Consider the following 26819-nt stretch of genomic DNA (forward strand, 5'->3'; position numbering starts at 1 on the left):
AAATTATTTAAGTAGAATATGTATTTCCCGAAATAATTCTGCAATTGCTGTCAGATCTATACACATTACAAACAGGAAAGTAGCATTTGTTGTCATATTTCCTGCTTTTAAAAAGAATACCACTAGGTCCCACGTTAAAATCCAAACCAGAAAACTTCAAACGACAAATGGATATCAGGCTGACCAGTAAGAAGACCGAGTTAGAAAAAAAGATCACTTTAATAGGTTAGTTGTGTTATCCACCTCAGCACATGGTTGCTCATGCAACCCTGCCGGAACGGGTTGCTCTCGATTTTAGGATCAATAACTCTCCAACTGGAAATCAAGTTATCCCACACATTAAGCAGGGCGAACAATTCAGAGCAAACGACGAAGAGATCGAGGTGGGTCGATATTACTTCCGAGTACAGCAAACTCGTGATTAACAAACTACATTATTTTCACGAACGCCCTCAAGAGCGAGGGTGCAATGGCTACCGTCGGATGCATATGGCCCCCACGATGCGTAACATTATCCTCCTCACTGAGCCGCAATAATACATCAACAGGTCGGGGAGAAATAAGTGAGTGAGTATTATGACAGGTGCACTTGCAGTAGATGTCACTTGACACGGGTGCAGGTCAGGCAGGGGTGAAGGTTTGGCCCTGTCCAGTGTACACGGGGCAGTAGTACGAGCGGCCTAAGTGTACTGAATGAAGATTAGAACCGAGCAGGTTTGCACCGTTGCAACATTTGCCAGTCAGCGACCGAGTCCGCGAGCCCCGCACCACCACCCGCTCGCTCGCGCGTCTCGCCAACCCCATTCGCCTGACAGAGCTGTTGGAGTGCGCCTGCGCGGAAGCGCCGCCATTTTGGCCGTGCTGATAGTCTGATGTTGTAAGGAAGGCTGAGCCGAGGCCGAGCAGCGCGTCGAAATGGCCAATATCGCAGTGCAGCGAATTAAACGAGAGTTTAAGGAGGTCTTGAAGAGCGAAGAGGTGAGACTCGCCCCCCAACCTTCCCTCTCCCCTTGGTTGACTGACCGCCACAACAGGGGAGAGTATGGGGAGTTTCATGGTGATGGACACGGGACAGGGTGATGGACAGGCGCCTGAGGCGGTTTCGGGAAAGTCCGGGGAGCGGTTGCGCGGCTCAGTACAGGTCATTAAAAAAAATATGCTTCAAACGCCGACTTTGCCGTTTAACAGCGTCGTGCGGGTGGCCTGGTTGACGTGAATCGCGGTGAAGTGGTTCAAATGCCGGATTTCAGGAGGTCTGGGTGATGCCTTGAGCACTCGGGTTGTTGCTAGGGTTGTAGGCGTGTAACATTCTTCCTCCACCGTGCCAGACACTTCCACTTTGATTTGGTAAATGGGTATGTTTTGTGTGGTTGAGCTCATGTGTTGGGTGGGATTAGGATATGCAATTTGTGTCTTTCAGTTAATGTTCATTCTTAGACTTTCCTTTGTTTAGAACTGTAATAGTATCAGATGACATCGTATGATTGGGTGATATCTAGTTTCGTAATTGACATTTGATTATTTTGCTCTTAGTATGTTTTTGACTTCAGTCTTGCATTTCCTCCAGTATATCAAACTTCAGTTATTTATAGAAGAGAGAACACAGGTTGCAATTTTACAACATTAAGCAAAACAATAGTATAAAGTTTCTGATAATATTGAATTTGAGTTTCTGCAGCAGACAACTGAATTTTGTTAAAATGTAGTTCTCTACATATATTTAGGCTCCAACTGATACTTAATTTCTTTCTCAATATAGCAGTTTCTCATCTTTAAGCAGTTTATAAAACATTGGTGTAATTGGGCTACTTGCCTTTTTGTAGTTACAGTACGATCAGTTATAATGGCATAGAACTGTCTATAGTTTATGATCTGCTTGCATCACCACTTTGTATTGCATATCATTATAAATATATATCCTTAAAAGAAAACATGAGCTTCATTTATTTGCACTGTTACAATTTCAGGATATCCTTAAGTGTTCAATTACTTTGGGGTGACATGGAGGCTCAGTGGTTAGCACTGCTGTCTCATGGCGTTGAGGACCCAGGTTGATCCCAGTCGTGGGTCACTGTCTGCGTGAAGTTTGCACATTCTGCCCGTGTCTGCGTAGGTCTCAACCCCACAACCCAAGGTAGGTGGATTGGCCATGCTAAATTGCCCCTTAATTGAAAACAAAAAGATTTGGGTACTTTAAAAAAAAGTGTTTAATTACTTTTGAAATATGTTTACCAATTGTGCACAAGTTCCCACAAACTGGTTGAACTGTGTTTTAGTGATCTTGACAGAGGTAGCAATGTTGAACAGCATGTAGGGAGAAATAACTGATCTTCTAAAAATCGTGGGCGAGATCTCCAGGCTGTTCACGCCAGTGGGATCTTCCGGTCCTGCTGACAGCGCAGTCCTGCTGACGGCGCACCCTTGCCACAGGTTTCTTCTTGGCGTGGATTCAATGGGAAATCCCATTGACAATGGTGTGACCAGAAGATCCTGCTGCCGATCAGAATCACACAGCGGAGACGCCAGAGAATTTGGTCCAGTATCTTTGATGTTCACTTGAACAGCCAGACAGGACCTCATTTGAAAGATGGCACCTGTGACAATATAGCATCCCTCAGTATGTTGGGTTTCCGTATAAATTATGCCCCCATGCTGTGGCTGGTGTTGACACTCAAATTTGGACTTCAAATAAAGAGTGCTATGTGAGTGAGCCAGACATTAACACTTTATTGCTCTTTATTTTTAAAGCCAAGCAATATGTCTTGTTCAAGAGTTGTACTTTGGGAAAATGTACACTTCAGGGATGCACAGTCTCCATCTTGTGAAAAGTTTCTGGGCTACCTTTACCATAGGTGGACAAGTATGGCATTGTCTACATCAAAACAAACATGATACTCATCATTTATTGTATGGTCAAGTATCTACGGCTATGTTTGTTAATAAAACATTTGACATTTTACAGAAGGATTTTAATCTCTTGACAGATTAGAATAGATAGGTGTTTGATGGCCGACACAGACAATGGACCGACAAGGAGGTGGTGAGCTGCCTTCTTGAACCACTACAGTCCATGTGATGTAGGTACACCACCAGTGCTGATAGGGAAGAGTTTCAAAGTTTTGACCCAGCAACAGTGAAGGAAAGGTGATATCGTTCCAAGAGGATGGTGTGTGGCTTAGAGACGAACATCCAGGTGATGGTGTTCCCATGTATCTGCTGCCCTTTGTCTGTTGAAATGATAGGGGTTGTGGGTTTGGAAGTCGAAGTAGCCTTGGTGAGTTGCTGCAGTATATCTTGTGGAGGTACATACGGCTGCTACTGTGTGCAGATAATGGATGCTACTGTGTGCAGATAATGGAAAGACTGAATGTTTAAGGTAGTGGATGGGGTACCGAGTGCTGTTGGAGCTGCACTCACCAGGCAAGTGGAGAGTATTCTATTACAGTCCTCAATGTCTTCTAGATATTGCAAAGGCTTTGGAGAGACAGGAGGGGAATTACTCACCACAGATTTTCAGCCTCTGACCTGCTCACCAGGTTTATATGGCTGGTCCAGAGCTTCTGGTTAGTGGTAAACCCCAGAATGTTGATGGTGAGGAATTCTGTGATGGCAGCTGTAGAATTTCAATCTAGGCTGGTTAGGTTTTCTCTTTTTGGAGATGGTCATTTCTTGGCACTTGTGTGGCGTGAATGACATTTGCCACTTAGCCCATGCTGGAATGTTGTCCAGGACTTGTTAGTTGCAGGTTCAGACCGCTTCAGTATCTGTGTTGCCTTGACCTTCAGGTCCATCATTCAGCGCTTTTTTCCACAAGTTTAGATCAAGACTGTAATTGGGTCTTGAGCTGAATGGCCCTGTTGAATCCCAAACAGGGATTGAGCAGGTATTGCTGAGTAAGTTTTGCTTGATAGCATTCAATGATACCTTTCATCATTTTTGCTGATGATTGAGAGTAGCCTAATAGGATGGTAATGGTCCTAATTGGATTAGTCCTCTTTTGGGGGCAGGACACACCTGGACACTATTCTTAATTGCTAGGTAGTTGCCATATTGTAGCTGTACTAGAACAGTGGCTAATTTTGGAACACAAGTTTTCAGAACTACAGCTGGGATGTTGGCAGGGTCCATAGCCGTTGCTGTATCCATTGCATTCAGTCGTTTCTTGATATAATCTGTGGAACGTCAGCAGGAGGCCGAGATGGATCATCAATCAATAATGCTGACGGAAGATGGTTGCAAATACTTAAGCTTTATCTTTTGCATTGAGGATGGAGATATTTGTGGGCCCTACGACTTCAATTAGTTGTTTAATTGTCCACCACTATTCACGACTGGATGTGGCAGGGCTGCACAGCTTTGTTCTGACCTGTTTATTGTGGGATTGTTTAGTTCCACCTTTTAGCATGTTGTTTCTGCTATTTAGCATGTGTACATAGTCCTGTGTTGTAGCTTCACCAGCTTGGCACTTCATTTTGAGGTATACCTAGTGCTGCTCTTGGCATGCTCTCTTGCACTCCTCATTGAACCAGGTTTTTTTTCCCCTTTTTAAAAAATGAATTTAGAGTACCCAATTATTTCTTTTCCAATTAAGGGACAATTTAGCGTGGCCAATCCACCTAACCTGCACATCTTTGGATTGTGAGGGTGAAACCCACGCGGGCACAGGGAGAATGTGCAAACTCCACACGGACAGTGACCCAGGGCGAGGATTCAAACCCGGGTCCTCAGTGGCGTAGGCAGCAATGCTAACCACTGTGCCACATGCCGCCCCCTCGTTGAACCAGGGTTGGTCACCTTACTTGATGATAATGGTAGACTAAGCTGGGATATGAAGTTACAGATAGTGGTTGAATACAGTTTTGCTGTTGTTGATACCCCACAGTACCTTGTGGATACACAGTTTTGAGTTACTAGATCTGTTCTAGTCTATCCCATTTAGCATGGTGGTAGCGCCACACAACACAATGAAGATTGTCCTCAGTATGAAAAGGGGAATTCATCTCCACAAGAACTGTGTGGTGGTCACGTCTACTAATACTGTCAAGGACAGATAATTTGCAACCGGTAGATTTGTGATGACCAGATAAGTAGGTTTTCCCCACGTCTGCTATAGGCCCAGTCTGGTGGTTATGTCCTTCAGGATTTGGCTAGCTTGGGCATACAGACATACATTTTAGGTCCAGGAGTAGGCCATTTGAACCTGCTCTGTCATTGAATAAGATCATGGTTGATCTGATTATGGCCTGAACTCCACATTTTGCCTCCCCCTGATAACCTTTGACTCCCTTGTTCGTAATGAATCTGCCTACCTCTGCCTTAAAAGTTTTAATTGACCCTTCCTCCACTGCTCTCTGGGGAAGAGAATACCAAAGATTCACGACCCTCAGAGATATTTCTTCCATTCTGTCTTAAATGGGAGAACCCTTATTTTTAAACTGTGCCTTCTCCTAGTCTATTCCACAAGGAGAAACATCCTTTCCGTGTCAAGTCCCCTCAGGATCATCTTGCATTTAGAAAATTGAGAAATTATCTTCAGTGGATATAGTCCCAACCTGTCCTCTTATAATAAAACCCCCATCCCAGATGAACCTTCTTTGAACTGCTTCTAAACCTTTCTTAAATAAGGAGATGAAAACTGTACAGAGTGCTCTAGATGTGATCCCACCAATGCCCTGTACAACAGTAGCAAAACATCCCTACCTGTATATGCCATTCCTCTTGCAATAAATGACAACATTCCATTTCTCTTCCTGATTCACTCATTACACCTGCATACTAACATTTTCTCATTCATGGACCAGGACACCCAGATCCCTCTGCACTGCAGATTTCTGCAATCTCCGTTTGAATATGTTCCTTTTCTGTTCTTGCCAAAGTGAACAGGTTCACATTTTTCCACATCAAACCACCCGCTTAAGGTATCTGTCCCTTTGCAGACATCTTATCTGATCTTCACAGCTGACTTTCCTACTTATCTTTGTGTAATTAGCAAATTTAGCAACCATACATTCAGCCCCTTCATCCAAGTCATTGATATAAATTGTAAATTTTAAAAATTATTTTTATTATTTTAATAGTTGAGGCCCCAGCACTTATCCCTGTGGCACTTCACTTGTCACATCTTGCCACCCTGAAATAAAATCCATTTATCCCTACTCTTTGCTTCCTGTTAGCTAACCAATCCTCAATCCATGCTAACATGTTACCCCCTACACCATGAGCTCTTCTTTTGATGGTGACCTTTGCTGTCACTCTTTGTCAAATGCTTACTGGAAATCCAAGTATAGCACATCGATAGTATCCCCTTCTTCCATGTTGCTTGTTACTTCTTCAAAAAAACTCCAATAAATTAGTTGAATATGATTTAACTTTCGTTAAACTGTTGACTGCTTGATTGCATTGAGACTTTCAAAGTGCCCCACGATAAACTCTGTAATAGATTCCAGTAATTTCCCAATGACATATTAATTTTTGAAAATAAATTTAGAGTACCCAAATCATTTTTTCCAATTAAGGGGCAATTTAGCATGGCCAATCCACCTACCCTGCATATCTTTGGGTTGTGGGGCCAAACCCATGAAAACACAGGGAGAATGTGCAAACCCCACACAGACAGTGACTCAGAGCTGGGATTGAACCTGGAACCTCGTCACTGTGAGGCAGCAATGCTAACCACTGCGCCACCATGCTGCCCTCCAATGACCTATTAAGCTAACTGGCCTGTAGTTTCCCGCATTGTCTCATTTTCTTGAATAGGGGTGGCACATTCACTATTTTCCTATCTGATGGTACCTTTATAGAAACTAGGGAATTTTTCAAAATTAAGACCATTGCATCTACTACCTCAGCAGCCACTTCTTTTAAAGCCCAAGGATTAAATCCATTAGAACCTGGGGACTCGTCAGCTTTTAGTTCCAATAATTTCTCCGTACCCTTTCCCTGGTGATTTCTTTTTTAAATTTAGAGTATCCAATTCATTTTTTCCAATTAAGGGGCAATTTAGCGTGGCCAATCCACCTACCCTGCACATCTTGGGTTGTGGGGGCGAAACCCAAGCAAACACGGGGAGAATGTGCAAACTCCACACGGACAGTGACCCAGGGCTGGGATCGAACCTGGGACCTCGACGCCGTGAGGCAGCAGTGCTAACCACTGTGCCACCATGCTGCCTCCTTTCCCTGGTGATTGTATTTTGAGTTCCTCTCACCCTTTCACCTCCTGATTCACAATTATTCCTGTCATGTTTTTTTAAGAAAATATTTTACTGAAGCATTTGTAATTTTCACAGTTTAACATTTCTTAAACAACTGAGCGGGCCGACACACGCAACACCATTAAAATAGCATATCCTCCCAAACCAATCTCCTGATTACCCATATATTAAGTTCCCTGTGGTTGTCTTACACTACCATGCCTCCCATTCTTCCCCCCCCCCCCCCCCCCCTTTTTTTTTTTTTTACTGCTGATGTTCAATTTTCCTTAAAGAAGTCAATGAATGGCTGCCACCTCCTGGGGTTGAACCTCTCAAGGCGAATTTAATTTTTTCCAGACTGAGAAACCTTGCCATGTTGCTAACCCATATGCCTGACTATGGAGGCTCTGAGTCTCTCCTTCCCATCAAAATCCGTCTCCGGGCCACCAGGGAGGAGAAGGCCAGTACATCGGCCTCCCTCCCCCTCTGGGCCCCCGGATCTTCCGATACCCCAAATATTGCCATTTCCGGACTCTGAGCCATCCTCCCTTCCAGGATCTGTGACATGACGTCCGCAAATCCCTGCCAGAATCCCCTCCACCTCGGACACGCCCAGAACATATGTACGTGATTCGCCGGGCTTCCCCCACAGCGCCCGCACCTTTCCTCCACTTCCTCAAAAAACCTACTCATCCGGTCCACAGTCATATGTGCCCTATGAAACACCTTGAACTGGATCAGGCTAAGCCTGGCACACGACGAGGATGAATTAACTCTCCTCAAGGCCTTTTCCCATATTCCGACTTCCAACTCCTCTTCTCCCCCCCCTCTTCCCCCCCCAAAAAAACTCTTCCTCCCACTTCCTCTTCACCTCTCCAATTGGGACATAGTATATTTTTTGCATTCTCTACAGTGAAAACAGACACAATGTTTCACACAGTGGGCTAAACAGCTGGCTTGTAATGGAGAACAATGCCAGCAGCACGGGTTCAATTCCCGTACCGGCCTCCCCGAACAGGCGCCGGAATGTGGCGACTAGGGGCTTTTCACAGTAACTTCATTGAAGCCTACATGTGACAATAAGCAATTATTATTTTTATTGTTCAATTCATCCACCATTTGATCATTTTCCATTTTCCCCATTCACATTCTTAGAGGACCAACACTCTACTTTTATTCCTTTTTAAATATCTGTAGAAACTCTTACTATCTGTTTTTATATTTCTAGCTAGCTTTTTCTCGTACTTCATTTTTTTCCTCCTTAATAATCTTTAACCTAGTTGTGCTTTTCATATTCTGTCCAACCTGCTGACCTGCCACTTATCTTTGTGGAGTTATATACTTTTTCTTTCAATTTGATACTGTATTTAACTTCAGATAGCCACTGATGTTGTGGCCTTCCCTTTGAGTCCATCTTTCTAGCTGGAATTAATTTTTATGAGTATTCTGATATATCTCCTTAAATGTCTGCCACCGCATCTCTGCTGGCCTATCTCTTTATCCAAATATGTTTTCGTGCCCTCAATTTCTCTTATTAAGTTTAAAACACTAGTGTTAGGTCCACTCCCCTCTCCTTCCACTGAATGTCCAACAGATTTATTTGAAATCACAAGCTTTCGGAACGCTGCTCCTTCATCACCTGGGGCAGCGCGGTAGCACAGTGGTTAGCACAGTTGTGTCATAGCTCCAGGGTCCCAGGTTCGATTCCCGGCTTGGGTCGCTGTCTGCGGAGTCTGCATGTTCTCCCCGTGTCTGTATGGGTTTCCTCCGGGTGCTCCGGTTTCCTCCCACAGTCCAAAGATGTGCAGGCTAGGTGGATTGGCCATGATAAATTGCCCCTTAGTGTCCAAAAAGGTTAGGTGGGGTGACTGGGTTACGGGGATAGGGTGGGGTTGTGGGTTTAGGTAGGGTGCTCTTTCCAAGGGCCGGTGCAGACTCGATGGGCCAAATGGCCTCCTGCACTGTATATTCCATGAGCTCCAAAAGCATGTAATTTCAAATAAACCTGTTGGACTTTAACCTGGTGTTGTGAGACTTCTTACTGTGCCCATCCCAGTCTAGCGCTGGCATCTCCACATCATCCACTGAAAATTAAATTAAATTATGATCACTGGTACCTAGGGGCACCTTCACTCTGAGGTCATTAATTAATCCTGTCACGCTGCACATTACCAGATCTTAGAATAGCCTGTTCTTTGGTTGACTGTAGGACGTGCTGCTCTAAGAAACCTGCCTGAAGGCTCACCTAAGGCTGAAACTCACCTTCCAGACTATCCTTGCCAATCTGATTTGTTCAATCTGTATGTAGATTAAAATCACCCGTGATTATAGCCATACTTTTCTCGAACCCCCATTATTTCTTCCTGTATACTCCATCCAAAAGTGTAGTTAATGTTAGAGGGACCTATAAACCACTCCCACAACTGAGTTTGTATCTTTTAATGTTTCTCATCTCTGCCCACTAGTAGTCTCATTTTCACATGGAAAATCATTGTCGAAACTTTAGATTCTTTTGAAAGTCAACAGATGAAAAGGAAATGACATTTAAAAGTTCAAGTCATAGCTCTTTCCAGAAATATTTGTCTGCTGTTCTCCTTTTAGTGTACGGTTATGATGCATTTGTTGCTCAGACCTTTAACAGGAAAATAATGAACAAATTTCATTTTACATTTCAAACTTTAATTTTTCCATGGTTAAAGGTAAAGTAGCCATAGTCCCAGATGACCCTAGGCTGCTTTCCCCTTTTGAGGGGGGGGAGCTGACTGGTGGTGATTTAACCTGAGGATCACCACACCTCAGGTGGTGATGGGCAAGGTTGAGTAGACATGCCTTCACGAATAACCTGTTCCACTTTAACACACCTTCTAGCAGCATTTTGGAAGTGACTATGGTTGGATTTTTTAAAAAGTGTTCTATCTCTCAACCTGCTTAAACATCAGCCCATCCAGAATGTTGCCAGCCACGTTTTTGTTCTTTTTCTTATATTCCCTCTGCCGTGCCAAGTTCTACTGGATCCGCATGCTCACGGCGATGAATTCAAGATTCTTACTCCTGTCTTTATAGTTTGCCTGTTCTTGACCCGCAAGCTTCCCCCAGTTGTGTGAACCTCTATTGCCTCAATGTTACTTAGTTGTCCTGGAGTTACTTTGCCACCACCCTCTAGCGCTCTTCTGATACAGCATATTCACCTTGCCATTCCTCCGTACTTTTAAGTGGTCATAAAATAATTTTTTTCAACACTGATTTTTGCCCCTCATATTTCCCTATCTCTCTTATGCTTGTGGTCCACCATCGCGTGAAGAACCTCAATACCTTTTTGTGAGGAAAACTATGGAAATGTAACTTGTGTGAAAAATAAACTGTTGGGAGATAAACTTTTTAAATAATAGTTTATACAGATTGATGAGACCTGAAACTAATTTATTGATAAACATTTTTGTACAGTAATTAAACTGTAGCTGTTGTATGCAATGCTGATTATTTGCCTTCCTGAATTTGCTACATTAGTGTTTACAAATCTAGCCTCCTGCATAGAATTCTAATTTCTGTAATTTTGGAGGTCCAATTATTTTTAGGACTCCAATTTATTTTCTGCCTTTTAAGTAGTTATTCCGACAACTTGTAGAATTTAGCGTTTCATTCAAAAATTATTGCTGGTACTTCAGTGTTTCTGGAATTCACAAGGAAAAAGAAAAACTCACCCCTTGCAAACCAAATGTACTCATTTTTCAGTTTTTATAAACTGCAGGTTAACTCATATATTTGGTTACAATTTTCAGCTCTATTCCACCATTTCCTTCATTTTGCTGCTTTAAACACCATTTAAGGACATGGTTTACCTGTTGTACAGCAAAATTCAATATGTAACAGTGCTAAAATATTTTTAAATCCAATGTATGATTGTCTGTGGGCATCATTACTTTGATTTGAGGAAAAACCTTTTTACCCAGAGGGTGATTATGGTCTGGAATGCACTGCCTGGGAGGGTGGTAGAGGTGGGTTGCCTCACAACCTTTGAAAAGTACCTGGATGAGCACTTGACACGACATAACATTCAAGGCTATGGGCCCAGTGCTGGCAAATGGAATTAGATAGGCAGGTCAGGTGTTTTTCATGCGTCCGTGCAGACTCAAGTAGCCAAAGGGCCTCTTCTGCGCTGTATTATTCTGTAATTCTGATCTCCCCTACTGTTACTTAAGATGGGTGAAGCACATTTATGATTTTTAATTAGCTAACCTGTTGCTTTAAAACCTCTCGGGTAATCTAGTTGGGAAATGGGCTAATAAGCACACTTGGTCAATTAGAAGCTAATTGGGATTTGAAGTCTCCATAAATTGGGATGTGCCTGTTTTCCTGTGGCCTAGTCACTGAACTGGTAATCCAAAGCCTAGGCTAATGCTCTGGGGTTCCAGGCTCGAATCCCACCACGGTCCTGTGGCAGGCATGGGTAAGGTAAAAAAATTTAAAGTTCTTATTGGGGGCTTATGGTCTAGGTCACTGAACTGGTAAGCCACACATCTAAAGCAATGCTCTGGAGTCCATGGCTCAAATTCCACTATGGTAGATGGTTTCAATAAAACAAAAAGTCCTCTGGCATGGGTGAGCTGAAAAAATTGGGTTCCTCCTGTGGCCTAATGGTGTAGGTTACTTAACTGTTAAACAAGAAACCTGGAGCAATGCTCGGGTTCCAGGTCTGAATCTCATCATGGTAGCTGGTTAAATTTGAATTCTAAAATAAACCTCCTGTGGAAGGCGATGCTCTCCTGTTTCTCAAAATAGGATATAGGTCATAAAACTGGTGGGCCACAAACCTAGAGCAATGCTCTGGGGTCCCAGGTTCCAATCTCACCATGGTAAACGATTGAATTTGAAATCTAAAATAAACCATTCCGTGTCCTAGTGGTATAGGTCACTGAACTGGGGCAATGCAGGCTCACTTTTGTGTCCTTCGGTTTATTTGATTTATCTTACTTAGTTATTTGATTTGCTCTAAAATAAGCCCTCTTGTGGCCTAGTGGTATAGGCCACTGGTAAAACTACAAATCTAAAGCAATGTTTTGGGGTCCCTGGTTTGAATCCAACCGTGGTGGATAGTTTAAATTTAAAAAATCATCCTGTGGCTGACATGAGAACATGACATGAGAACATGACATGAGAACATGACATGAGAACATGACATGAGAACATGACATGAGAACATGACATGAGAACATGACATGAGAACATGACATGAGAACATGACATGAGAACATGACATGAGAACATGACATGAGAACATGACATGAGAACATGACATGAGAACATGACATGAGAACATGACATGAGAACATGACATGAGAACATGACATGAGAACATGACATGAGAACATGACATGAGAACATGACATGAGAACATGACATGAGAACATGACATGAGAACATGACATGAGAACATGACATGAGAACATGACATGAGAACATGACATGAGAACATGACATGAGAACATGACATGAGAACATGACATGAGAACATGACATGAGAACATGACATGAGAACATGACATGAGAACATGACATGAGAACATGACATGAGAACATGACATGAGAACATGACATGAGAACATGACATGAGAACATGACATGAGAACATGACATGAGAACATGACATGAGAACATGACATGAGAACATGACATGAGAACATGACATGAGAACATGACATGAGAACATGACATGAGAACATGACATGAGAACATGACATGAGAACATGGCATGAGAACATGGCATGAGAACATGGCATGAGAACATGGCATGAGAACATGGCATGAGAACATGGCATGAGAACATGGCATGAGAACATGGCATGAGAACATGGCATGAGAACATGGCATGAGAACATGGCATGAGAACATGGCATGAGAACATGGCATGAGAACATGGCATGAGAACATGGCATGAGAACATGGCATGAGAACATGGCATGAGAACATGGCATGAGAACATGGCATGAGAACATGGCATGAGAACATGGCATGAGAACATGGCATGAGAACATGGCATGAGAACATGGCATGAGAACATGGCATGAGAACATGGCATGAGAACATGGCATGAGAACATGGCATGAGAACATGGCATGAGAACATGGCATGAGAACATGGCATGAGAACATGGCATGAGAACATGGCATGAGAACATGGCATGAGAACATGGCATGAGAACATGGCATGAGAACATGGCATGAGAACATGGCATGAGAACATGGCATGAGAACATGGCATGAGAACATGGCATGAGAACATGGCATGAGAACATGGCATGAGAACATGGCATGAGAACATGGCATGAGAACATGGCATGAGAACATGGCATGAGAACATGGCATGAGAACATGGCATGAGAACATGGCATGAGAACATGGCATGAGAACATGGCATGAGAACATGGCATGAGAACATGGCATGAGAACATGGCATGAGAACATGGCATGAGAACATGGCATGAGAACATGGCATGAGAACATGGCATGAGAACATGGCATGAGAACATGGCATGAGAACATGGCATGAGAACATGGCATGAGAACATGGCATGAGAACATGGCATGAGAACATGGCATGAGAACATGGCATGAGAACATGGCATGAGAACATGGCATGAGAACATGGCATGAGAACATGGCATGAGAACATGGCATGAGAACATGGCATGAGAACATGGCATGAGAACATGGCATGAGAACATGGCATGAGAACATGGCATGAGAACATGGCATGAGAACATGGCATGAGAACATGGCATGAGAACATGGCATGAGAACATGGCATGAGAACATGGCATGAGAACATGGCATGAGAACATGGCATGAGAACATGGCATGAGAACATGGCATGAGAACATGGCATGAGAACATGGCATGAGAACATGGCATGAGAACATGGCATGAGAACATGGCATGAGAACATGGCATGAGAACATGGCATGAGAACATGGCATGAGAACATGGCATGAGAACATGGCATGAGAACATGGCATGAGAACATGGCATGAGAACATGGCATGAGAACATGGCATGAGAACATGGCATGAGAACATGGCATGAGAACATGGCATGAGAACATGGCATGAGAACATGGCATGAGAACATGGCATGAGAACATGGCATGAGAACATGGCATGAGAACATGGCATGAGAACATGGCATGAGAACATGGCATGAGAACATGGCATGAGAACATGGCATGAGAACATGGCATGAGAACATGGCATGAGAACATGGCATGAGAACATGGCATGAGAACATGGCATGAGAACATGGCATGAGAACATGGCATGAGAACATGGCATGAGAACATGGCATGAGAACATGGCATGAGAACATGGCATGAGAACATGGCATGAGAACATGGCATGAGAACATGGCATGAGAACATGGCATGAGAACATGGCATGAGAACATGGCATGAGAACATGGCATGAGAACATGGCATGAGAACATGGCATGAGAACATGGCATGAGAACATGGCATGAGAACATGGCATGAGAACATGGCATGAGAACATGGCATGAGAACATGGCATGAGAACATGGCATGAGAACATGGCATGAGAACATGGCATGAGAACATGGCATGAGAACATGGCATGAGAACATGGCATGAGAACATGGCATGAGAACATGGCATGAGAACATGGCATGAGAACATGGCATGAGAACATGGCATGAGAACATGGCATGAGAACATGGCATGAGAACATGGCATGAGAACATGGCATGAGAACATGGCATGAGAACATGGCATGAGAACATGGCATGAGAACATGGCATGAGAACATGGCATGAGAACATGGCATGAGAACATGGCATGAGAACATGGCATGAGAACATGGCATGAGAACATGGCATGAGAACATGGCATGAGAACATGGCATGAGAACATGGCATGAGAACATGGCATGAGAACATGGCATGAGAACATGGCATGAGAACATGGCATGAGAACATGGCATGAGAACATGGCATGAGAACATGGCATGAGAACATGGCATGAGAACATGGCATGAGAACATGGCATGAGAACATGGCATGAGAACATGGCATGAGAACATGGCATGAGAACATGGCATGAGAACATGGCATGAGAACATGGCATGAGAACATGGCATGAGAACATGGCATGAGAACATGGCATGAGAACATGGCATGAGAACATGGCATGAGAACATGGCATGAGAACATGGCATGAGAACATGGCATGAGAACATGGCATGAGAACATGGCATGAGAACATGGCATGAGAACATGGCATGAGAACATGGCATGAGAACATGGCATGAGAACATGGCATGAGAACATGGCATGAGAACATGGCATGAGAACATGGCATGAGAACATGGCATGAGAACATGACATGAGAACATGACATGAGAACATGACATGAGAACATGACATGAGAACATGACATGAGAACATGACATGAGAACATGACATGAGAACATGACATGAGAACATGACATGAGAACATGACATGAGAACATGACATGAGAACATGACATGAGAACATGACATGAGAACATGACATGAGAACATGACATGAGAACATGACATGAGAACATGACATGAGAACATGACATGAGAACATGACATGAGAACATGACATGAGAACATGACATGAGAACATGACATGAGAACATGACATGAGAACATGACATGAGAACATGACATGAGAACATGACATGAGAACATGACATGAGAACATGACATGAGAACATGACATGAGAACATGACATGAGAACATGACATGAGAACATGACATGAGAACATGACATGAGAACATGACATGAGAACATGACATGAGAACATGACATGAGAACATGACATGAGAACATGACATGAGAACATGACATGAGAACATGACATGAGAACATGACATGAGAACATGACATGAGAACATGACATGAGAACATGACATGAGAACATGACATGAGAACATGACATGAGAACATGACATGAGAACATGACATGAGAACATGACATGAGAACATGACATGAGAACATGACATGAGAACATGACATGAGAACATGACATGAGAACATGACATGAGAACATGACATGAGAACATGACATGAGAACATGACATGAGAACATGACATGAGAACATGACATGAGAACATGACATGAGAACATGACATGAGAACATGACATGAGAACATGACATGAGAACATGACATGAGAACATGACATGAGAACATGACATGAGAACATGACATGAGAACATGACATGAGAACATGACATGAGAACATGACATGAGAACATGACATGAGAACATGACATGAGAACATGACATGAGAACATGACATGAGAACATGGCAGATCTTTTTTGGACTCAGCTCCACTTTCCGGCCCGAACACCATAACCCTTAATCCCTTTATTCTTCAAAAAACGATCTATCTTTATCTTAAAAACATTTAATGAAGGAGCCTCAACTGCTTCACTGGGCAAGGAATTCCATAGATTCACAACCCTTTGGGTGAAGAAGTTCCTCCTAAACTCAGTCCTAAATCTACTTTGCCTTATTTTGAGGCTATGCCCCCTAGTTCTGCTTTCACCCGCCAGTGGAAACAACCTGCCCGCTTCTATCCTATCTATTCCCTTCATAATTTTATACGTTTCTATAAGATCCCCCCCCCCCCCCCGCATCCTTCTAAATTCCAACGAGTACAGTCCCAGTCTACTCAACCTCTCCTCGTAATCCAACCCCTTCAGTTCTGGGATTAACCTAGTGAATCTCCTCTGCGCACCCTCCAGCGCCAGTACGTCCTTTCTCAAGTAAGGAGACCAAAACTGAACACAATACTCCAGGTGTGGCCTCACTAACACCTTATACAATTGCAGCATAACCTCCCTAGTCTTAAACTCCATCCCTCTAGCAATGAAGGACAAAATTCCATTTGCCTTCTCAATCACCTGTTGCACCTGTAAACCAACTTTTTGCGACTCATGCACTAGCACACCCAAGTCTCTCTGCACAGTGGCATGTTTTAATATTTTATCATTTAAATAATCCCTTTTGCTATTATTCCTACCAAAATGGATAACCTCACATTTGTCAACATTGAATTCCATCTGCCAGACCCTAGCCCATTCACTTAACCTATCCGTATCCTCTGCACTTTTTGCTTTACCACTCATTTTAGTGTCGTCTGCAAACTTGGACACATTGTACTAGGTCCCCAACTCCAAATCATTGATGTAAATTGTGAACACGTGGGCCCAACACTGAACCCTGAGGGACACCACTAGCTACTGATTGCCAACCAGAGAAACACCCATTAATCCCCACTCTTTGCTTTCTATTAATTAACCAATCCTCTATCCATGCTACTACTTTACCCGTAATGCCATGCATCTTTATCTTATGCAGCAATCTTTTGTGTGGCACCTTGTCAAAAGCTTCCTGGAAATCCAGATCTACCACATCCATTGGCTCCCTGTTATCTACTGCACTGGTAATGCCCTCAAAAAATTCCACTAAATTAGTTAGGCGCAACCTGTCCTTTAGGAACACATGCTGCGTCTGCCCAGTGGGACAATTTCCATCCCGATGCCTCGCTATTTCTTCCTTGATGATAGATTCCAGCATCTTCCCTACTACCGAAGTTAAGCTAACTGGCCTATAATTACCCGCTTTCTGCCTACCTCCTTTTTTAAACAGTGGTGTCACATTTGCTAATTTCCAATCCGACTGGACCACCCCAAGGTCTAGTGAATTTTGGTAAATTATCACGAGTGCATTTGCAATTTTCCTAGCCATCTCTTTTAGCACTCTGGGATGCATTCCATCAGGGCCAGGAGACTTGTCTACCTTTAGCCCCATTAGTTTGCCCATCACTACTTCCTTAGTGATAACAATCATCTCAAGGTCCTCAGCTGTCATAGCCTCATTTCCATCAATCACTGCCATGTTATTTGTGTCTTCCACTGTGAAGACCGACCCCAAAAAACCTGTTCAGTTCCTTAGCCATTTCCTCATCTCCCATTATTAAATCTCCCTTCTCATCCTCTAAAGGACCAATATTTACCTTAGCCACTCTTTTTTTGTTTTATATATTTGTAGAAACCTTTATTGTCTGGATTTATATTCTGAGCAAGTTTACTCTCATCTAACTTTCTCTTCTTTATAGCTTTTTTAGTAGATTCTGTTGCCCCCCTAAAGATTTCCCAGTCTTCTAGTCTCCCTCTAATCTTTGCCACTTTGTATGCTTTTTCCTTCAATTTGATACTCTCCCTTATTTCCTTAGATATCCACGGTCGATTGTCCCTCTTTTTACCGTCCTTCCTTTTTGTTGGTATAAACCTTTGCTGAGCACTGTGAAAAATCGCTTGGAAGGTTCTCCACTGTTCCTCAACTGTTTCACCATAAAGTCTTTGCTCCCAGTCTACCTTAGACTTCTCTCATCCCATTGTAATTTCCTTTGTTTAAGCACAAAACACGAGTGTTTGATTTTACCTTCTCACCCTCCATCTGTATTTTAAATTCCACCATATTATGATCACTCCTTCCGAGAGGATCCCTAACTATGAGATTGTTAATCAATCCTGTCTCATTACACAGGACCAGATCTAGGACCGCTTGTTCCCTCGTAGGTTCCATTACATACTGTTCTAGGAAACTTTCGCGGATACATTCTATAAACTCCTCCTCAAGGCTGCCTTGACCGACCTGGTTAAACCAATCGACATGTAGATTAAAATCCCCCATGATAACTGCTGTACCATTTCTACATGCATCAGTTATTTCTTTGTTTATTGCCTGCCCCACCATAATGTTACTATTTGGTGGTCTATAGACTACTCCTATCAATAACTTTTTCGCCTTACTATTCCTGATTTCCACCCAAATGGATTCAACTTTATCCTCCATAGCACCGATGTCATCCCTTACTATTGCCCGGATGTCATCCTTAAATAACAGTGCTACACCACCTCCTTTACCATCCACTCTGTCCTTCCGAATAGTTTGATACCTTTGGATATTTAACTCCCAGTCGTGACCATCCTTTAACCATGTTTCAGTAATGGCCACTAAATCATAGTCATTCACGATGATTTGCGCTATTAACTCATTTCCCTTATTCCGAATACTACGCGCATTCAGGTAAAGTACACTTACGTTGGCTTTTATACCTCTCTTTTGAATCTTAACACCTTGACCAGTAACCTCTCCTAAGTTATTTTTCCTCTTAATGTTTCTCCTAATTTTCCTTGTCGTTGAACCCATATCTTCATGTAACAACCTGCCGCGTCGCTTACCATTAATGTTTTCACTTCCCGTTTTATTCCTTTACTGGGCCTATTCACTGAGCTCCCCTCAGTCACTGTACCTTGTACTGTCGCCCTTTTTGATTTTTGACTATGGCTTCTCTGCCTTACCATTTCCCCCTTACTGCCTTTTGTTTCTGCCCTTGTTTTACTACCTTCCGACTTCCTGCATCGTTTCCCATCCCCCTGCCATATTAGTTTAAACACTCCCCAACCGCTCTAGCAAATAGCCCCCTAGGACATCTGTTCCAGTCCTGCCCAGGTGTAACCCGTCCAGTTTGTACAGGTCCCACCTCCCCCAGAACCGGTCCCAATGTCCCAGGAATCTGAAACCCTACCCCTGACACCATCCCTTCAGCCACGTATTTATCCTGTATATCCTGTCATTTCTACTCTGACTAGCACGTGGCACCGGTAGTAATCCTGAGATCACTACCTTCGAGGTCCGACTTCTTAACTTTCTTCCTAGCTCCTTGTATTCTGCTTTTAGGACCTCATCCCTTATTTTACCTATGTCGTTTGTACCGATGTGTACCACGACCACTGGCTGTTCACCCCCCCCCCCCCCCCCCCCCCCAGAATCTCTTCAGAAGAGGCGAGGCTACTCTCAAGGTCAGAATAATCAGCAGAAAATGGCGGATGATGCACGTAAATATTTGTCAGCTGTGATTTAATATTTACACAATGTGTTAGATGAACTCTTATGTTTTTTTTTCTAAATATTTTGTGGAAACAAGGGCCCCATAATTTCACTTTCCCTCTTTTTGTTGTTGTTTTAAGCTGCAGACACATACTGTTTTCAGAATTACTGCTTTGCCTTGTAACAATGTCAAAGAAAGTGTGGAAAGAGGGCCAGTAGCAGATGGAGTTGATTTGCAGACCTGTTTGCCTAAACAGTGCTTGGTAGGTGGGATCATAGGAACAGGAGTATGCCATTTAGCCCATCAAGCCTGTCGATGTGGATGCTTTAATGCCTTTTACCCACACTATCCCCCTAACCCTTTACGTTATTGTTAATTAGAAATCTAGCAATCTCCATCTTAAATCTTCTCGGTGACTGAGCTTCCATGGCCTTCTGGGGTGGAGAATTCCAAAGATTCACAACCCCCTGTGCAAAGAGATTTCTCATCTCAGTCCTGAGTGGCTTCCCCCTTGTATTGAAATTGTGTCCCCTGTTTCTGGACTCCAATCAAGGGAGTCAATCTAGCCTGTCTATTCCTTTAAGTATTTGTAGGTTTCCATGAGATCACCTCTAGTTCTTTGAAACTCTAGAGAATACAGGCCCAGTTTGCCCAATTTCTTTTCATAAGACAGACCCGCCATCCCGGAACAACCTTTGTTATACACCTCAATGACCATAATATCCTTCCTGAGGTAACGGGACCAAAACCGCACATCGTATTCCTCGTGTGGTCTAACCAAGCTTCTATGCAATTGAAGCAAGATTTCATTACTCCTGTACTCAAATCCTCTTGCAATAAAGGCTATCATTCCATTCACCTTCCATTCACCTTCCTAATTGGATTCCATTCACCTTCCTAATTGCTTGCTGCACCTGCATGTTGGCCTTCGGTGACTTATTGACAAGAACACCAGGCCCCTTTGTACATGTTCGCTTTCTAATTTCTTACCATTTAGGAAATAGTGTGCACATCTGTTCCTCTACCAAAGTGGGAACCTCACATTTTTCCACCTTATATTCCATCTGCCATGTTCTTGTCCACTCACTAAGTCTGTCCAGATCCTCCTGCAGCTGCTTTCCATGTCCTTCGCAACACACTTTCCCACGTAGCTATTTATCATCCGTGAACTTAGAAATATTACATTTGATCCTGCATCCAAATCATTGATGTATATTGTGAACAGCTGGGGCCATGGACTGATCCTTGCTGTACCCCACTAGCCTGCCAACGTAAGAATGACCTGTTTATTCCTACTGTTTTCTGTCTATTAGCAATCCTTAATCCATGCTTCGAAAGTTGCCAGAAATAGTAGTAAACTTTTAAAAAAAAAATATATATATTTCTTTATTCTCCTCGTTTTTTCCATTTTCTCCCAAATTTACACCCACCAACAATAAACAATAATCAGTAATAAACAATAATCAGTAACAAGTATGTCAGTCCCCATATCGATAACAACAATCCCATCCTCCCACCAAACCCAAAACATTCGCCCACATGTTCACATAAACAACTGACAAAAAGGAATCCGGAATCACCCATGGCCACCATTAACATCCACTGCCCCCCCCCCCCCAAACTAATGTTCGATGTTATCCAGTTCTTGAAAGTGCTCTGTATACCACCTTCAGCTGTATCAGCCCCAACCTCGCGCACGAGGTGGAGGCATTCACTCTCCGGAGCACCTCACACCAGAACCTTCCTCCATATCCTCTCCCACCTCTTCCTCCCTTGCTTTGGTCCCTTCCACGGTGCCTTCTCCTCCTCCAAAATAGCTCCGTAGACCGCTGACACTGCTCCCTTCTCCAGTCCCCCTGTCGTCAGCACCTCCTCCAGCAATGTGGAGGCCGGATCCTCCGGGAAGTTCTGTATCTCCTTTCTGGCAAAATCTTGAACCTGCATGTATCTAAACATTTCCCCCTGCTCCAGCCCATACTTCGCTTCCAACTCCTTCAATCCTGCAAACCGACCCCTAAGAAACAAATCCTTCAGTGTCTTAATCCCCTTCTCCTCCCATTTCTGAAAATTTCCATCCCACCTCCCTGGCTCAAATCTGTGGTTTCCCCCCAAATCGGCATTTCCCTTGACCCTGCCCCCAACCCGAAGTGTTGGCGAAACTGCCTCCAAATTCTCAATGAAGCTATTATTACCAGACTCCCTGAGTACTTCCCCGGGGCTATCGGGAACGGCGCTGTTGCCAGTGCTTTCAATCCCGACCCCCTGCACAAACTCTCCTCCATTCTGACCCACTGGGAATCAACACGTCTTACCCAGCTCCGCACCTTCTCCACATTCGCCGCCCAGTAGTAATACATCAGGTTCGAAAGACCTAAACCCTCTGCCTGCCTTCCCCTCTGAAGTAGCGCCTTTCTAACTCTGGCTACCTTCCCTCCCCATATGAACGACGTAATCCTTCCCTCAATTTCTCTGAAAAAAGCCTTTGGCAGGAAAATCGGCAGGCATTGAAAAATAAACAGAAATCGTGGCAACACGTTTATTTTAATCGCCTGTACCCAACCCGCCAGTGACAGAGGGAGACCATCCCACCTTGCCAGATCAGCTTTCACTCTCCCCACCAAACTAGAAATGTTGTACCTGCGGAGCACCCCTCACTCCCGGGCAACCTGCACCCCCAGGTACCTAAAGTGAGTCCCTGCCCTATGGAAGGCAGCCCCCCCCCCCACCCCTGCCCCCACACCTGGCCGAGATACCACAAAATAATCACTCTTGTCTAGATTCAGCTTGTACCCCGAGAAAGACCCAAACACTCGAAGCAGCTCCAATAGTCCCCCTATCGATACACTCGGTTCCGACACGTACAACAGCAAGTCATCGGCATATAAGGACACCCAATGCTCTATCCCCCCCCTGCACTATTCCTTTCCATACCCCCGAACTTCTTAATGCGATGGCCAACGGCTCAGTCGCGAGTGCAAACAGCAGGGGGGGGTCATAGGACATCCCTGCCTAGTCCCACAGTGGAGAGAAAAGTATCTCGAGCTGATGTTTGTGCGGACACTCGCCCTCAGCACCTTATATGGGCTTTACCCAATTCACAAATCTTGGTCCAATCCCAAACCGCTCCAGAACTGCCATCAAGTACCCCCATTCTACCTGATCGAATGCCTTCTCGGCGTCCAATGCCACAACCACCTCAGTTTCCTTTCCCTCTGCCGGTGCCATAACGACGTTCAATACCCTTCTAATGTTTGAAAAGAGCTGCCTCCCTTTCACGAACCCCGTCTGATCTTCACCTATCAGCTTCAGGAGGCACTCCTCCAGCGTACCCGCCAGTACCTTCACCAATACTTTTGCGTCCACGTTCAGAAATGATATGGGCCTGTACGACCCACACTCCGTCGGATCCTTATCTTTTTTTAGCAACAGGGAAATCGATGCCTGCCCCAAGGTTTGTGGTAACATCCCCTTCCCTATCGCCTCTTCAAACATCCCCACCATCAGGGGTGCCAGCTTATCTTTGAATTTTTTATAATATTCCACCAGAAACCCATCCGGCCCTGCCATCTTCCCTGACTGTATTCTCCCAATCACATCCGTCATCTCCTGCTCCACTATCGCTCCTTCTAATGTAGCCCTGTCCCCTTCCCCTAACCTCGGGTACTCCAACCCATCTAGAAATTCCTGCATCTCACGATCTCCCCCGGATGGCTCTGACCTGTACAACCCCTCATAAAATTCCTCAAAAACCTTGTCAATCAGATCCGGCGCCACCACCAATTTCCCTGCCCTATCCCTCACCTGCACAATTTCCCTTGCCGCTGCTTCCCTCCGGAGCTGACCTGCTTAACAGCCTTATCTCCATGTTCGTAAACTGCACCCCTTGCTCGTCTCAGTTGGCGCACCACCTTCCTGGTAGATAGTCAGTCAAAGCTTGCCTGTAGTTCCTTCCTCTTTTCCAGCTTTGCTGGGTCCCCATCCTCTGCATAACTCCTATCTACCTCCAACATCTCATCTATTACCCTCTGCCGCTCCAACCTCTCCTCTTTGTCCACCCTGGCCTTAAACAAGATCACCTCCCCCCTCACCACTGTCTTTAGAGCCTCCCAGACGACCGCCTTCGACACCTCACCCGTACAGTTGAAACTTGAGGATTGGAAGATTTTTAGAATACAGAAAGAGGAGGCTGAGAAACTGATTTTTTAAAACGGGAAAATAGAATATAAATGCAGTCTCGCAAGAAACATAATAAACGGGCTGTAAAAGCTTCTATATGTAAAAAGCAGGCATTTGGCCAAGATAAATGCGCGTCAATTACAGGCAGAGTCGGGAGAATTCCTAAAGGGGAACAGAGAAGCTAAATGAATATGTTGTGTCTGTTTTCACTAAGGAAGATACAGAAAATCTCCCAGATGTAGAGATCCAAGGAACTAGGGTGAATGAGGAGTTGAAGGAAATTAGTATGAGTAAGGAGGCTGTGTTGGAGAAATCAATGGGACTGAAAATTGATATGTCCCCGGGACCTGATATATATCCCAGAGTGTCGAAAAACATTTCTGTAAAGATAGTGGATCATTGGTGATCATCTTCCAAAATTCTATGGATTCTGGAATGGCTCCTGCATATTGGAAGGTAGCAAATACCATCCCACTATTTAAGAAGGTAGGGAGAGAGAAAATGGGGGCAGCACGGTAGCATTGTGGATAGCACAATTGCTTCACAGCTCCAGGGTCCCAGGTTCGATTCCGGCTTGGGTCACTGTCTGTGCGGAGTCTGCACATCCTCCCCGTGTGTGCGTGGGTTTCCTCCGGGTGCTCCGGTTCCCTCCCACAGTCCAAAGATGTGCAGGTTAGGTGGATTGGCCATGATAAATTGCCCTTGGTGTCCAAAATTGCCCTTAGTGTTGGGTGGGGTTACTGGGTTATGGGGATAGGGTGGAGGTGTTGACCTTGGGTCGGGTGCTCGTTCCAAGAGCCGGTGCAGACTCGATGGGCTGAATGGCCTCCTGCACTGTAAATTCTATGATCTATGAAAAGATCTTACATCAGTAGTCGGGAAATTACTAGAATCTATTATAAATAGTCTCAATCCTAATTCGCAAATCTTTGACCCCAGGACGAGTGAGCAACTATCTTTAAGAACCCTGAATGTTGTTGCCTTGTTGGATGTCTTGCTTCCTGTTTTAAAATAAATTAAATTCCCCAAAATGTACCTAGCTGTTTACAAAATCACAATGTGCACACAACCAACTTAATCCCCACGGGGCCAGATTCGTTTTTCAGATGGCTGTGCAAATCAAGCCTCCAAATCCGATAGTTTGCCTATCAATGTCGCACGAGTGCATTCTAAGTTTACCTATTTTCTGCAATCCTTTAGAAGGTTTTAAAAATAAATTTAGAGTACCCAATTATTTTTTTCTCCAATAAGGGGCAATTTGGCATGGCCAATCCACCTAACCTGCACATCTTTGGGTTGTGGGGGTTAAACCCATGCAGACATGGGGAGAGTGTGCAAACTCCATACGGACAGTGACCCAGGGTCGGGATTCAAACCCGGGTCCTCAGCACCACAGTCCCAGTGCTAACCACTGCGCCACATGCCGCCCCTCTTTCGAAGGTTATTAATGGTTAAATAAATTGCTGCAAGATCAGATATACTGTATTTTTCCTCATTCATGAACAGTTGCTGGCTGTAGAGGTGTCATCAGTGCTCAGTATATTCCCATGTGAAAGATGAGGCTATATCTCATGTTGGGCACTAAACAGGGATGCATGAGGTCCAGCAGCTCAACCAAGTATGATCATATTCTTCCTATTCACAAAAGGAGGGCAAGAGTGTACAGGTCACTTCTCCCTGTGTTTGTGTGGGTTTCACCCCCACAACCCAAAGATGTGCAGGTTAGGTGGATTGGCAATGCTAAATTGCCCCTTAATTGGGGGGAAAAATTAATTGGGTACACTAAATTTATTTGAACAAAAGAGTATACAGGACACTACAGGCTAGTTAGTCTGACATCAGTCGTCAAAGAAAATGCTAGAATCTGTTATCTGGGAAGTCTTAACACTTCGAAAATCATAATATGATTAAACAGTGTCAAGTGGTTTCGTGAAAGGGAAATCATACTTGACAAGTGTATAACGTTTTGCGAGGATGTAACTATTAAGCTCGGGGAACTAGTAGATGTATGCTTGAACTTTCAAAAGACATTAGATAAGGTATCACACAAAAGGTTAATATGCAAGACAAGGGCTCATGGAGGTGGGGTAATATATTAGAATGGATAGATTGGGGATATATTGGGCATTTTCAAGTTGGCAGGCTCATGGTATGGCACAAAGATCAACTAGAACCTCAGCTATTTACAATCAAGACGAAGCCACATAATGTAATAACTTTGCTGATGATACAAAGCTAGGTGAAAATGTAACTTGCAAGGACACACAGACTCTGCAAACAGATAGTCAGGTTTAAATGAGTGGGCAACAAGGTGGCAGGTGGACTGCAGCAGGTTTCTCAGACTTACTAGGGGTAACATTAAAATACGTTTTCACTATTTTATTTGTTAAAATAATTTTTTTTCCAATTAAGGGATAACTTAGCTTGGCCAATTCACCGATCCTACACATCTTTTTGGGTTTGTGGGGGTGAGAACCATGCAGACAAGGGGAGAATGTGCAAACTCCA

At 43.9% G+C, this 26819-nt stretch overlaps 1 protein-coding gene across 2 annotated transcripts in view; it reads left to right on the plus strand.

Annotated features, from left to right (window-relative positions):
• The first annotated feature begins 540 nt into the window (after positions 1-540).
• ube2kb (ubiquitin-conjugating enzyme E2Kb (UBC1 homolog, yeast)) overlaps positions 541-26819 on the plus strand; it is a 137376-nt gene continuing 111097 nt past the window's right edge. The window contains exon 1 of one of the 2 annotated variants that reach the window (XM_072496597.1): positions 541-563. Coding sequence is in view for 1 of the 2 variants with exons in the window: in XM_072496595.1 (XP_072352696.1) it covers positions 916-978 (63 nt within the window). In the remaining variant the exon portion in view is untranslated. Of the gene's footprint in view, positions 564-687; positions 979-26819 lie in introns of those variants that run through there. The other variant, XM_072496595.1, reaches the window with a different exon arrangement.

Source organism: Scyliorhinus torazame, chromosome 3 (assembly GCF_047496885.1).
Source record: "Scyliorhinus torazame isolate Kashiwa2021f chromosome 3, sScyTor2.1, whole genome shotgun sequence".
In the NCBI taxonomy this organism is placed as follows: domain Eukaryota; kingdom Metazoa; phylum Chordata; class Chondrichthyes; order Carcharhiniformes; family Scyliorhinidae; genus Scyliorhinus; species Scyliorhinus torazame.